Genomic DNA, 13,272 nt, shown 5'->3' on the forward strand with positions numbered 1-13,272 from the left:
AGTTATGACGCAGGAACAAAAGCAATATTGTTTATTAATTATTTATATAAAAAAATAAAAGATTACATTAAGTAGAAAAACGTAAAACGAAATATGTTAATTTTTTACACCCCACAGAAAAATAGAATTAAGAAATTTGCATTAAAACAATTCTTATCTTAAAATACTTTCCTGGTGTCTTAATAAATAAAAGTAGAGGACACGTCAATAATGGAGAAAACTTTTTACGCAGTTTTAAAACTGAAAACTACAAAACAAAAACAAAAAAATAAATAATTGCATTTTATATATAAATCTTGAAGTTTCAGAACATGTCAAAAACATAACATTTCTAAATATTTATGTATGAATAAATAAAATAATATTTTGTATTAGATTAAAAAAAAAACAAAAAACACGCTAGAATGTATTTATAATTCGGCTTATTAAAGGAAAGCAAAACTACAGCAAAATCTTTGATATACGAACTAACTCGTCATGGCACGAAGTTGTCATATTCCAAAAATTACGTAAATTGATTAGAGTTTTGCTTTTATATAGAAAATCATTTTTTACGATTTTTAGCGATTTTAAGAGTAAATTGTATTCAATACAAGGCTGATTTTGATAGGTCGAATTGAGTTATCTTTCCTTTATTTATTAACAATGGCGGATCAAAAAATAGCGCCTTGCTTCCTAATAAAATTTGATTTTTTAGTTTAAGAAAAAAAACATACTTGATCAATTTACGTGATTTGTGGAATATGACATCTTCGTTTCGTGACGAGTACGTGCATAAAAAAAGATGTCTGTATTTTCTGTATTTTTTGTTATTTTTAATTACGTCGAATCATAAATAAACACTGAAAATTGTGATAAACTAGTTTACATCTATGTTGTAATTTACACTGCGATTTTCTAAAAAAAACAAAACAACAACGAACCTTTTTGACAACATTCGCTCGTCGTAAACACAAACAAAAGTAAATAAATACGCACTTGTTTTAAAAATGACTCAGAAAACAAAACAAACACTTTCAGCACATTTCCGTTCGTCTTCATTCCCATCACATGCACTAATGTTTATAGTAGTTTTATTTTATTTATTTAAATTAATATTTAAAAAAAAACACTATAATATTAAACTTTTGTTTACGTACAAAAAACATCAATTCTCGCTAGAAATTAATTTCTATACTCGCCAATTCAAAATCACTTCTGCATGTTCTGCTATAACGAAGCATAGGGGTTGACATTTATTTTTATTTCATAATTTATATATTGATATAATTCCGAAACTACTTCATGTATGAGTGTATGTTTTTCTCGCATCCACGTTAATTCGATGATTGACTTATTTTTTTCTATTAATATTCTATAAATTTAGAAGTAGAAAAATGAAAATAGTGAAATTATTTGTGCGATTTAAAAATAGGGGCGGGTTGGGGGCCAAAATTGGAAGTGGTATGAATTGCTAATATTCCTATTTTAGGGCAAACTTAGACACAAGGTCGGATCTTAATGTGGAGAAAATCCATCTCTCCAAAAAGGGTCACTCTCGGTTGGAACAGCAATAAAAATGGTTTAGAAGGATTTATTATTTACCGACCAAGAACAGAACAGATACTACGTTTTATTCCTAGCCAAAAGAAGGAAAAAATAAGAATTGCAATATTATATATATATATATATATATATATATATATATATAAATATATATATGGTATTTATGCATCTACGTTAACGCGCTGAAATAACGTTATAGTTCTTTAGATAGAGACGGGAGCGTGTTTTATAACTATTTTTTACTTTTAACTAACAATTAAAAAACATTATCGTAAAAAATGACTTTTATATTGAAAATTATATTTTAAAAAAAATAGCGCGGTAACATAGATGCATAAGGCTACAAATATTTTAACCTCAGCCAGCGTCCAGCGATTTTTTTTTTCGAGTTTGCGGAATATTCAAAATTTCTGGTTAAAATTGAAGTTTATGGGCAATCATTATTATTATTATTATTATTATTATTATTATTATTATTATTATTATTATTATTATTATTTGTGTCCCTTAAAAAAATGAAAATAAAAAGGATATTTGTTTAGGGCGCCACTATTGTATAAAAGAACTATTCGATTCACGAAGCAAAGTGCGCACCGAGCAGTCAGTGGCACTTTTAATTTAGTGGAGGGAAAACGAACTGTATTTGCCGCTCAGCAACTATACACACAAAAAATGACCAACATAAACCCGTTCATAAAATAAACAAACCAAATGCCATGATGGCCTAGAGAGATTTTTTTTTCTTCTTCTTAATTTTCCTTTTCCTTACTGTTCTTCTGATGATACAATAAAGTTATGTAACTTTTATTCTTCGTCATTTTTCATATATATATATATATATATATATATATATATATATATATATATATATATATATATATATATATATATATATATATATATATATATATATAAACGATTTTTAAAAAATAAGAAACATTAAAATTAATTCAAATAGAAAAAAGACTTTTTCAGGCGTCATATATATTGTTTGGAAAAATAACAACAACAACAACAACAACAACAACAACAAACGGATACAAAATGAAGCAACAGTTTTTTTTTCACAGGTGGTCAAATGTTTTAAGCATATTTGAAGACATATACAAATAATATCAAAATGGTATAAGTTTTTTGAGACTTGTTAATAAACACGTTTGTTTGATTTAATCGTACTTGCGAGTGTCACTTTTATTGTTTATCGCTACTTTTAACTTTAAAACTCATTTGTTTTCAAACTTTTTTTTTTAATAAAAAGTGCTTATACGCAGGCGAAAAAATACAACAAATGCCGAAAGTATATTATTCATATATGATATATAATTGAAAATGTCAATCAATATTATTCGGACATTTACATTTTGTTTACTCACAACATTTCGGCCGTCTTTTCAAACTTGGCAATCATTGCGGAATAAGGGATCATTCAGTTCGAAATTTTGTATCGACAGAGATCGACAGGAAGAATCACTATGTTATTGAAAAAGTCGGAGATTACATCGACCGAAACGTTCTGGATATAACAAAGCTGAGACAGTAGTCCGAATAAACTAAAACTATTAATCCTCAGCTTAAAAAAACAAAACAACAACAACAACAAAAAAAAAAACAGCAGCAAAACTGAAACCTTAATAAAGAACAGAAAAAGTAAACAAAAATAAAATGGTCTTTATTTAGAATTAAACCTAATTCAAAAAAAAAAAAAAGAAAAATACATGAAAATATTTATGATGTACTTATTTGTCACAAAACGAAGATGCCATATTCCAAAATTTACGTAAATTGTAGTTTTATTTTTAATAAAAAAATAAATCAAATTTTATGAGTAAGCAAAAGGAAACTGTCTCGTGTTGCCATCTTGAAAAAAATCAGGAGCAGATAAATCCACAATAATTAAAACTTGCGAAATCAGCCTTGTAATGCTACCGATTTCACATTAATCGCTTAAAAAACGATTTTCTTTATAAAAATAAAACTACTTTAGCAATTCAAGTGATTTTTGGAATATGGCATTTGTGTCCGATCACGGGTATTGTATCATGAAGATTTTTCTGCATTTAAATTTTTTTTTATTTTTAATTAGGTTGAATTCTAAATAAAAACCCAAACAACTTAAAACAAAACACCCTCGTGCGCCTGGATAATTAATATTAACTCACCTGTTAAAAAACTATATAAGGACTGTAAGTGGGCCCGATCTTTATAGTAGCTTCGTGTGAGAGAACTCCAAATAACATCTGAAACTTTCTTGACAAGTTCCCGGGTGGCATATTCTGATTTGTGTTCAGTCAGATCGACAGAACTTTTTACGATCGTGGTGAATTTGTTGTAGAGGGCTTCAATTGTTGGAAACTCGATCACTGGAAAAATTGGCTCCAAACTTTTCGAAGTGTCAATATCTGGCGGCACGTTACGATTAACAGTCAAAATGTTTTCGATCACCCCCAACACGATAGAAAGCAGCGACAGATTCGGCTCTTCGGATTTGTTCAATTGGTCCTGAAACAGTTTTACGACGCCTTGAATATTTTGAAAGGGGAAGTAACACGCAACACGATCCCGAAGGCCCGCCATCTTTAAGATTGAACTTGTTGTATAATAAAAAGATTGAGGGGAAAAAAATAAAACAACAAGTAAATTAGTTTCGTATACTCATCTCTCACTTTGCTGGTAGTTTTGTCAGGTACAAGTATTAAAATAATTTAGATGATATATGAAGTTGGTAACAGTGATTATTTATTGTTTTCCAAATAGTTATTTGTGTGAATCGACGGATGGATTTTTTTTTTCAAATAGCTCTACTGATTTTTCAAGTAGTTCTACAACAACCTTTCCGTTTGGCCTAGTCACTTTCACAAGTTAGCAGATCTCAAACAATTGACACAAAAGAAATGAGTGCCGAAAGAGACGAAATGCATGCCTCCGAAGAAGAAGAGGAATCGACAGCTGTAGTTCAAAACGGTTCTGATGGAGATAATGTCGTAAGTATGAAGATACTTTGTTATATTTTTTCTTGTTGTTCGAATAAATATCTAAAAAAAAAAATCTTCATTTTCAATTACGCCGGAGAGGGAGTCATTCCCGAATTGCCTAAAAGCAAATATCTAAATTTAGATTAATTTTCTTGAAACTTAAGTTATTGTTTTTGTTGGGTATTATCTTTATTATTTAATCAAATGTTTTACTCATATATATATATATATATATATATATATAACTTTCATCATCCTAATCTTGTAAGCAAAAACTTGTCTATATCGTAAAAATGTTCTGGAAATTTATATTTCTACATAAGACACTTTTTTTCTTTTTCGTAGTTTATATTTGCAAAATAGCCACCTTCACAAAATTAAGTAAAACCTAAGATCGTGTAGTGTTGTCGAATCCTGTCTGTGATTAAAACTAAGACGTATCCAAATTTGGTAAAATTTAAAGTACTTTTAAATCTAGTTATTATATCGTTAGCCTTCAGTTTCAAAGAAAATGTTATAACTGTACTATTATGAATCTGCAAACTTGAAAAACAGCATAAATCGCTATTCTGACTAGACTTTCGTTTAACCTTTAAACTATTCAGCAAATTTACATTTTGGGTCGGCTGAGAATAATCTTACAACTAAATGCTCGATGTGTAAGGTTTGGCTTTAGAGTGACGAAAATATCCCGGACGTAAATTACAATTGTGGAATGGCATAAACTTCTTTTTAGTTATATTTTATTTTATTTGTTTATTTTTTGTAACCGATAGACACGATTTTTTTTTTCTTATATAAAAAAAATACCCCTTTTCATCTCCGTAAGCGATAAAAGTAAATGGTACTAAAATGGTGATGGTAAAATACGATTATCAAGAAACCCATCCTTAACGGGAGGTGTTTTGTAACTATTCTGTACTTTCACCTAACAGTGTAATAAATAAGATATCATAAAAATCTAATTTAATTTGAAAATACTATTAAAAAAAAAGGCACGGCACGGGCACGGCCTCTTCATAAGCACCAAGTAAATAAATTCGAACTTAGCACGTGTTAAGTGTGTGAATTGAAATTACTAAAAGAAAATAAAAATGAATAAAAATAAAATATAGTAGCAGTTACATCCCCCCCCCGTTGATATTATGATTAATTTAGTTTAAATGTTTTAGTTTTTCGTATTAAGGTTTACACAAGTATTTAAATTACACGTTCTGAGAAACAACTGCTTCCGCAACCGTGATGTCGTCCACAGAGAAGTGAATGACATAGCACATTTATTTTTAATTAGTTAAGTCATAAAGAGATAAATTTTGTTATCAATTATTGCCCTGCTTACTAAGAGAGAGAGAAAAAATTGTTTTATCATTTAAATGTATTTTAGATCATTAAGTGACACAATCTTAATGAAATATGCATTGCATTGCGTATCATCCCCCCGTAATAGTGATTATATTTTTTTTTAATTGTGAATAGCATAAATAAATAAATAAATAAATAAATAAAAACGTGTGCTAATTTAATAGTTTTATTTTTGTATAGTAAAAAGAAAAATTTGTTAGTTGGATTGGGGGCGGGGCCATTTTTTGGTAGGTTAGTTCAGTTTCCAATTGTCTTCGAGAAAACAGCCATCCCTTTTATGGAGTGCTTACCTAAAGCTCATTTGATGCCTGTATAGATTAGCCCTCATGTGAGCCAGTATTGGCTCTGTAAAAAATAAATCTGATACCGAATTACAACTGTCGAAAGGTGGCCACAAAAAAATGAAAATCACTCATAAAATGGAAGAAAAACAAAACAAAATACTTTATAATTTCTTTACGTTGTTTTTTTTTTTTTTTTTTTTTCTAATTTGTTGCATTTTTATTGTTGGTGCACATGCAGTCGTGCTATGCGCACGTGGAAAAGATGTATTTACGTTATTTTATTTTTATAATTAGTAGATATTAAATTTGCATTTAAAAAATGGGCTCTTTATTGTAGCGAAATTCGAAAATTGAAATATTAAATCTCAAGTGAAACCAAATGGTGCTGATGCTGAATTGTCATATCACAATAATGAACATATCCCAAAATTACGAAAACTGATAAGGTAGAAAATTTATAAAAATAGTTTTCGAAGGCAATTAGCAAAAATTGACTTTTGCAAAATAAAAAAAATAAAAAAAATGACGGAGAACGAAAAGATGGTAAATATTTTCTAGACCTTACCCCCCCACCCACCCACAATTTATCCAAACTTAATCTTCACTGAAAACTGTTTTCATTAATAATTAATTTTCTATCATATCGGTTTTCGTAATTTTTGGATATGTTCATTACTGCAACATGACAATTCAGTATTTGAGATTCAATATTTAATTTTTCGAATTTCGCGACAATAACGAAGTAGAAGCAAAACAATCTACGTATGTTTATGCCTGCAGAATTAAAGGAATGGTCCATCATCAAGTATATGTACAAGGTGTTTTTGTCTTCCAACTAGGACTGGAGGACTGCAGAGTCGTTAATTATATGATCCTACGTATAGACTTTCAAAATATCCGATTCCAACCTTTTTTTTTTTTTTAACCCCAAGCAAGGCATATTATATTGCCTCTTGGAATGTAAGGAGTTACTATTTGAGATTCTGTCTAACCGCAAAACGATCGTAAATAGAATTTATGGTATTTATTTTACGACTGTCACAATCTGATGAGAAGCTGTGGGGAGTTGAGCAGTAAGATGTATGTTCGCATGACGCATCACATTCAAACTTCTGCAAGTTAGTATACAAGTAGTCTGATTATTTCAACCAGCACTCCACTCCACTGTCCGTAAACTGAAGAAAGTAAATAAAATAGTTTGGGGTTTGTATTACTACACAAAGATTCGATAAAGTTGTCAAAAAACAAATACATAACAAATAAATGTTATCAAAGGCAAGATAAATTACTTTTCTACCTAATTGGATAAGTTTTTAGTGTTTTTATTTAATGTAACATGTTTATTGAGCTCGAAAAACAGTGTTTACCGATGTAATATATTGGAAAATTTAAAATAGCGCCGGAGCCGGACTATAGTGAACACGGGAAAATGAGTTAAAAATAAAAAATATACAAAATACTGTTAGAAACTCGCTCAATATATGTTGCTAATGTTACAGTGACACAGGCTGACATATATTCGGTGGGTTTTTAACAGTATTTTGTTCAGTTTTTAAAAATTTTATTTGTAACTCATTTTCCTAAACTTACCGTGTTCAGAGTCCGGCGCCATTTTAAATTTTCCAATACATCGGTACGGTAAACACTGTATGGTTTTCGAGCTGAATAAGCATGTTAAATAAAAACACTAAAAAATATCCAGTTAGGTAGAAAAGTAACTGATCTTGCTTTTGATATATATAATTTGTAGTCACTCATACACTGTATGAGTCATACAGTCCTGTTTCTTTGTATCACAACTCATTAGTGCGGCTGGACTTGCAGCTTGCACCCAAGCCAAGTAAATAAAATACAAATAAAATCGATTTTTTGTTTTCATTCTGAAATCTTAACTATAAATGCGTTTGTGAAAATTGGTTTTAATTTATTTTAGAAGCAAAAAATTAATCGTAATACTGGATATTAGACTTCATTTCAAACTTTAAATTAACTTGTATTCGACTTTTACAATGTCTCTAATTCTTATTTAGAATTCGACTTAATTAAAAATGCAATATTTTGGCCCGTCATTCTTTTATAAGTAAGGAGAGTACAACTTAATTCGAACTATCGAAATCAAAATCCTTGTAATGAATACAATTTGCTACTAAAATCGCTAAAACTCGTTGAAAACAATTTGGTATCTTTTTTTTTTTTTTACTTTAACTGCAACTCTACATTCGCCGTTAAATTGACTTTTATAGGTTTTCGGCTATGCTGAAAGCGAATATCCCATTTAAATTTTTACGGTTGTACGATGTTTTGGTACTTATACAGTTTAATCAAGGCATTAAAAAAAAATGAAAATATTGTGGAAAAAAAGTTATATAATCGTTATGGACTAAAGTTTTCACACAAAATAAAAGCACTTTATTTATTTATTTATTTATTTTTCAGAGGGCGATCAAACTTTAATGAAATCGATCGTTTCGCGGCCATCTTGTTTTTCGCGGGGGAGGGGGAGCAGGGGAGATAACTCCAATCACCGTTTAATGTTTAAAATTTGACGAGATTATTTTGAAACATGGGCAGGAAATATATATATATATTCACTTAGTTTACAGAGTTTCTATGTCCTTTTTTAAATCCTTTTTCATTTTGTCCTTAATCATTTTTTGATTCGTTCCCGGAAATGGTCAAATGGTGACGATACCGCTCATTAAAATTAATTTCCTCTGAAAAAACAAGACAAAACAAAAAAACTACTTGATCAAATTAAGGGAATTTTTTTGTATGAAAACTTTATTCCATAACGAATGCGTACAATATAACTTTTTTTTCAATATTTCCATTTTTAATGTCTTGATAAACTCTACAAGCACCAAAAGATCTTACAACCAGTAAACGTAAACATTATTGATGCGTTTGGCAACAGTTATTTTTATCTTAATATTTTTTCGTGTTAACAACCGTCGACTTTTTTTTTTTTTTTTTTTTTAAAGGGACAAAGTTCGAACTAGTCAATTCCACTCCCATACACATTTTCACTAAATAGTTTATACGAGTGAACTTGGAATAGTTCCTTTCCCCTCACGTGTCTTGCTAAATTTAATATGAATAAAGGTAAGAAATAAATGCTCAATGTCAAGAATAAAAACGTTTAATCTTGAAAATCACCCTGCAATCTATTAATTTCTTTCGTTAATGTTTCACTGAAACGATTATGCAAAGTAACTCACGTGGTTCGTTTAGAACATGAAGGTTTTGTTAGTCTATTTTTAGCCATTACTAACGATTTAGCAATTAAGGAAGGATCGGTTTTCATTATAACACTAATAGTGAAAATAAGCCCCATACTTCCCATTGTCTTTTTTGTTTTGTTCTGTGGATGGGGTGTCCTGCTGGATACAAGACATTCAGTGCTTGTTAAGAGAGAGGTAACAGATCGATATTTTAAATGCCATTTTAAGCAACAAAAAAAAAAAAAAGTAATATCCAAGATCAAAATCAAGCTGCGTAAAGTGGATATAGTTGATTATAGAACGGAGTCATGGAGTTAAGACAGGAAAAACGAAACCATAATATTTATTTTTAAAAATTACTTTAGTTTTAACACTTATCACGAAACAAAAAAAAAATTACTTTTAAACAACATTTTGGTATTAGTTTACTTTAAGGCCCGTCTCACATTCGTATATAACAAAATAGTTTGGCTTTTTGTTTTTTGTAGATATCCGTGTGCTAAAAACGAATCTGTAAACCGTTTCCGTCGCAAAAAAATATTTTTCATGATATGAAGAAATTACTTTTTCGAAAGTGGGTGATCACTTTCCGATATAAATTTAACTTAAAATGAGTACCCACTTTCTGGCCACCCGAGATGGGGGGGGCATTTTTTGTGTGCTTATTGGCTAAAAAGGTTTTGTATTTCTTTTGCATGGTATTAACCTCTGAACTCTGGGACTATTTTCCATTTAACAGCCTAGCCTTCGCTTATGCTACGCGTGAGCATAAACAAAGGCTGTTAAATGTGCATTCGCGTACCAAACTTCCTTGTATTGGCGAAAAATTAAAATTATACGAAAAACAAGTAGTTTTCCAAATATTAAACCATGTAATTCTATGTTATCACAGGTGGCCATTTTATACACGCAAGCGCACACATATGGTCGACGCATGCGCGTTGACCATATGCGCGTGTATAAACTATTTTTTTCTATACGAATGGAGACAAAGTAAAATAATACCGATTTTTCTTTTTTTAATTTCCTTGTGTCTTTATTGAAAGATGAAAACAAATCGAAAAAACCTTTTAGCCATAAACACTAAAAAAATGCTTTCCCTCTCAGGTGGCCAAAAAGTGGGTGCTCATTTTAAGTTAAATTTACAGAATGTAATTGTTGATTTTGTTAAATACATCTAACACATTCTACTGGATCTTTTTTTTTTTTTTTTTAAATTATAATTTCAACATGACACGTAAGTATTTAATGTTTTCACCTGAAATGCGTTAGTTAAAAACTTCAGTAATCTACAAAAGCACCGATAATTCAAAAGTAAAGGTTTAAAATGACAAAATTAGAGGCGATTTTTTTTTTTTTTTTTTTTTTTTAATCTAAAAATTGTAAATTTTAAAGATTATGATATGCTGAATACTTTGGAGTTTAAAAGTAAATTAGTATTATACGTATCAATAGAAAAAAAAAACATTTTAAATTAGTTCATATGCTTATTACCAAATAGGCCGACCTAACAAATATGGTGTCATGTGGTAAGCCGATAATACCAGCATATTAACTCGTTTTCTACAGATTTCATATGTAATGACTGCAAAACATTCAGTATGTCATGATAAAACAGAAAATACCCCTAAAAATGCATGTTTTTTACCCTTTTTTTTTAATTTTTTTTTCCCGACGATTATCATATTAGCAGAAAAATATAATAAATATCATATTAGCAGAAAAAATTAAAAAAAAAAAAAAAGATGAATGCCTTTTAAGAAGAGGGTTAGTTCACTTTCTTGTTATAATGATCCAATCACGTGACATGTCAGTAAAGAAATGGACAACCAGTAAGTCAGGTAGCAATGAAGTACAACTTTATCATGAGAAAGTGAACCCCCTTCTTACAAGTCAAATTTATTTAAGCAGAAAAAAATTTTTTTCCTGTTAATATGGTACTTAAGTCTGTAATGTGCATGTATATATATATATATATATATATATATATATATATATGTGTGTGTATAAAAGGCAAAAGTGGCACACGCATTTTTGTATGTCCAAGAAAGATTTTTTTTCGGGTGAGGGGTCTATTTTTTTACAACTTTTTATATATTCCCTAGATCATAATATCTACGATTTGCGAACGGACGTTGTGTCTACATTTATTTTGATCAAATTTTATAAAATTCTCGCTATTCCGTCTTTTCGCGTGTTTGTTGGTCTTTTTTTGTATAAATAAAGTGAAGCTAATCGAGGTAAAGCCGTCAGCGCCCATTTCGTGCCCGGATGTCTTGAAAGCAATTAGCTTTGATCAATGTTGGGAAAACCCTTCATATCAGACAATTGCTATTCATTTGAGAGACCCCTCTTTTTTCGAGGAACTTGGTTTCTCTTACATCGTGGGGAAACAAATAAAACGGCGGAAACTGAACTGGCCTTCACTTTATTCAGCCAACCTTCATTTCTGCATCAGCGGGAACTCCTTCACTTAGAAAGTCAACTTTTTGATTGACATTGCTAAATTATAACGCTTTTCACTTTCTTTGGCCTTGTAGCCTGGCGGTAAGATATCACGTTTTCTTTCGCTTTCTTTTCCACCTATGCATCACAGGTTCAAGCCTGTCTGACTACTAACACTTTTTTTTTTTTTTTTTTTTTTTTTTTTACATTTCCAAACACCTGGGCTAACGCTAGTCTATAATAATCATCGGAAAAAAGGGTGAAAAACACATTTTTGGGGGATGGACACTCTCCAAAATTTTATATTGCCATTTTGAAAAATCTTCACATGCCTCTGATCCTGACTTCTACACTCGTTTTATTTTTGATTTCAATAAATTTTTCATCAATAGTAACATTTTTAAAAAGAAAAAAAAAAAAAAAAAAATGTATGTATATTTAGCAAAGTTGCGTGTATCTGTGGAACCACAATCATTGTAAATATTTATTGATATTTATTTACAACAGTCCCAAAGTGGAACCCATGCTAAGTCTACACTCATTAAAAAAAAAAATCAGATTACTAGGACTTTGGTCGATTTTCAGATTTTTGCAAATCTAGTGGAAGGGGATCAGATTTCTATGTAAGTTTAAAACATTACTTTTATTGCCCATTGTCTTAACACATTCATGTTTATTTATTTTAATCTTTCTGTACTGGAACTGGCAGATTAGACATGTCTGTTTACCATATTCTAAGGCATGATTTATAAATGTGTTTAATTCTTTATTCTTGAAGTTCATATAGATCAGTCCCTATGGCTACCAATATCCAGTAACTAATTACAACAGATGAACAACCCCACAAAATTAAATTCGGGTTCCTAAAGCGAAAAAATAATAAATTTTATTTTTTTCAATCAATTGTTTCATCCGATGCTAGTAAGCGCAGGTGAAACGTGAACAAATTCTGCGGAATCTTTTGTGTTTTTTCTGATGGCTAGAAATACTTGATGCTTCGCCATGGCTATCAAGAGTATTTTTTATGACGCCATCACTAGATGGGTTGCCTACCACAGCTTAAGAGAGGCCCATCTACCCTTGAGAGGATAGATGCGCCAGTTTCCCAACCTGGTATTTTTACTTCACGGTACGTACAGCATCTCGCCTTCTCAAATGGACACCCATCTTGTACTGGTCAGGCTCAACATTGCTTAACTTCCGTGATCTGGCAAGTGATTGTGTCAACGTGATTGTGCCATATATTTTTGATCAAACAGGGATTTTATTTGTGAAAATAATTATAAAACAAGCAAGCCGCTCAGCATTGCCCTGTCATAAAATATGCTTAAATATGATATTTTGATTTAATGCAAATTTCATATTTATTATATTGGACTAGTATATAGTAATGATTTAAAAAAAATTTTTTTAAATTACTCCTGTGACACCACTGAGAATCGA

The 13,272-nt window shown here is 30.2% G+C and overlaps 2 protein-coding genes across 3 annotated transcripts in view; one reads left to right on the forward strand and one right to left on the reverse strand.

The window, feature by feature from the left end:
* The window catches only part of LOC145268335 (menin-like), a 117,071-nt gene extending 112,952 nt beyond the window's left edge, over positions 1–4,119 (reverse strand). Inside the window, exon 1 of one of the 2 annotated variants that reach the window (XM_080123829.1) lies at positions 3,705–4,119. In XM_080123829.1, the coding sequence (XP_079979955.1) occupies positions 3,705–4,119 (415 nt within the window). Of the gene's footprint in view, positions 1–923; positions 1,063–3,704 lie in introns of those variants that run through there. The other variant, XM_080123830.1, reaches the window with a different exon arrangement.
* A 129-nt stretch (positions 4,120–4,248) lies between these two features.
* Positions 4,249–13,272, forward strand: part of LOC145268336 (putative lipid scramblase CLPTM1) — a 115,757-nt gene continuing 106,733 nt past the window's right edge. The window contains exon 1 of the mRNA XM_080123831.1: positions 4,249–4,526. Coding sequence (XP_079979957.1) covers positions 4,437–4,526 — 90 coding nt within the window. The 5' untranslated portion in view covers positions 4,249–4,436. The remainder of the gene's footprint in view (positions 4,527–13,272) is intronic.

Source organism: Euprymna scolopes, chromosome 43, assembly GCF_053919585.1.
Source record: "Euprymna scolopes isolate OS-2025 chromosome 43, ASM5391958v1, whole genome shotgun sequence".
In the NCBI taxonomy this organism is placed as follows: domain Eukaryota; kingdom Metazoa; phylum Mollusca; class Cephalopoda; order Sepiida; family Sepiolidae; genus Euprymna; species Euprymna scolopes.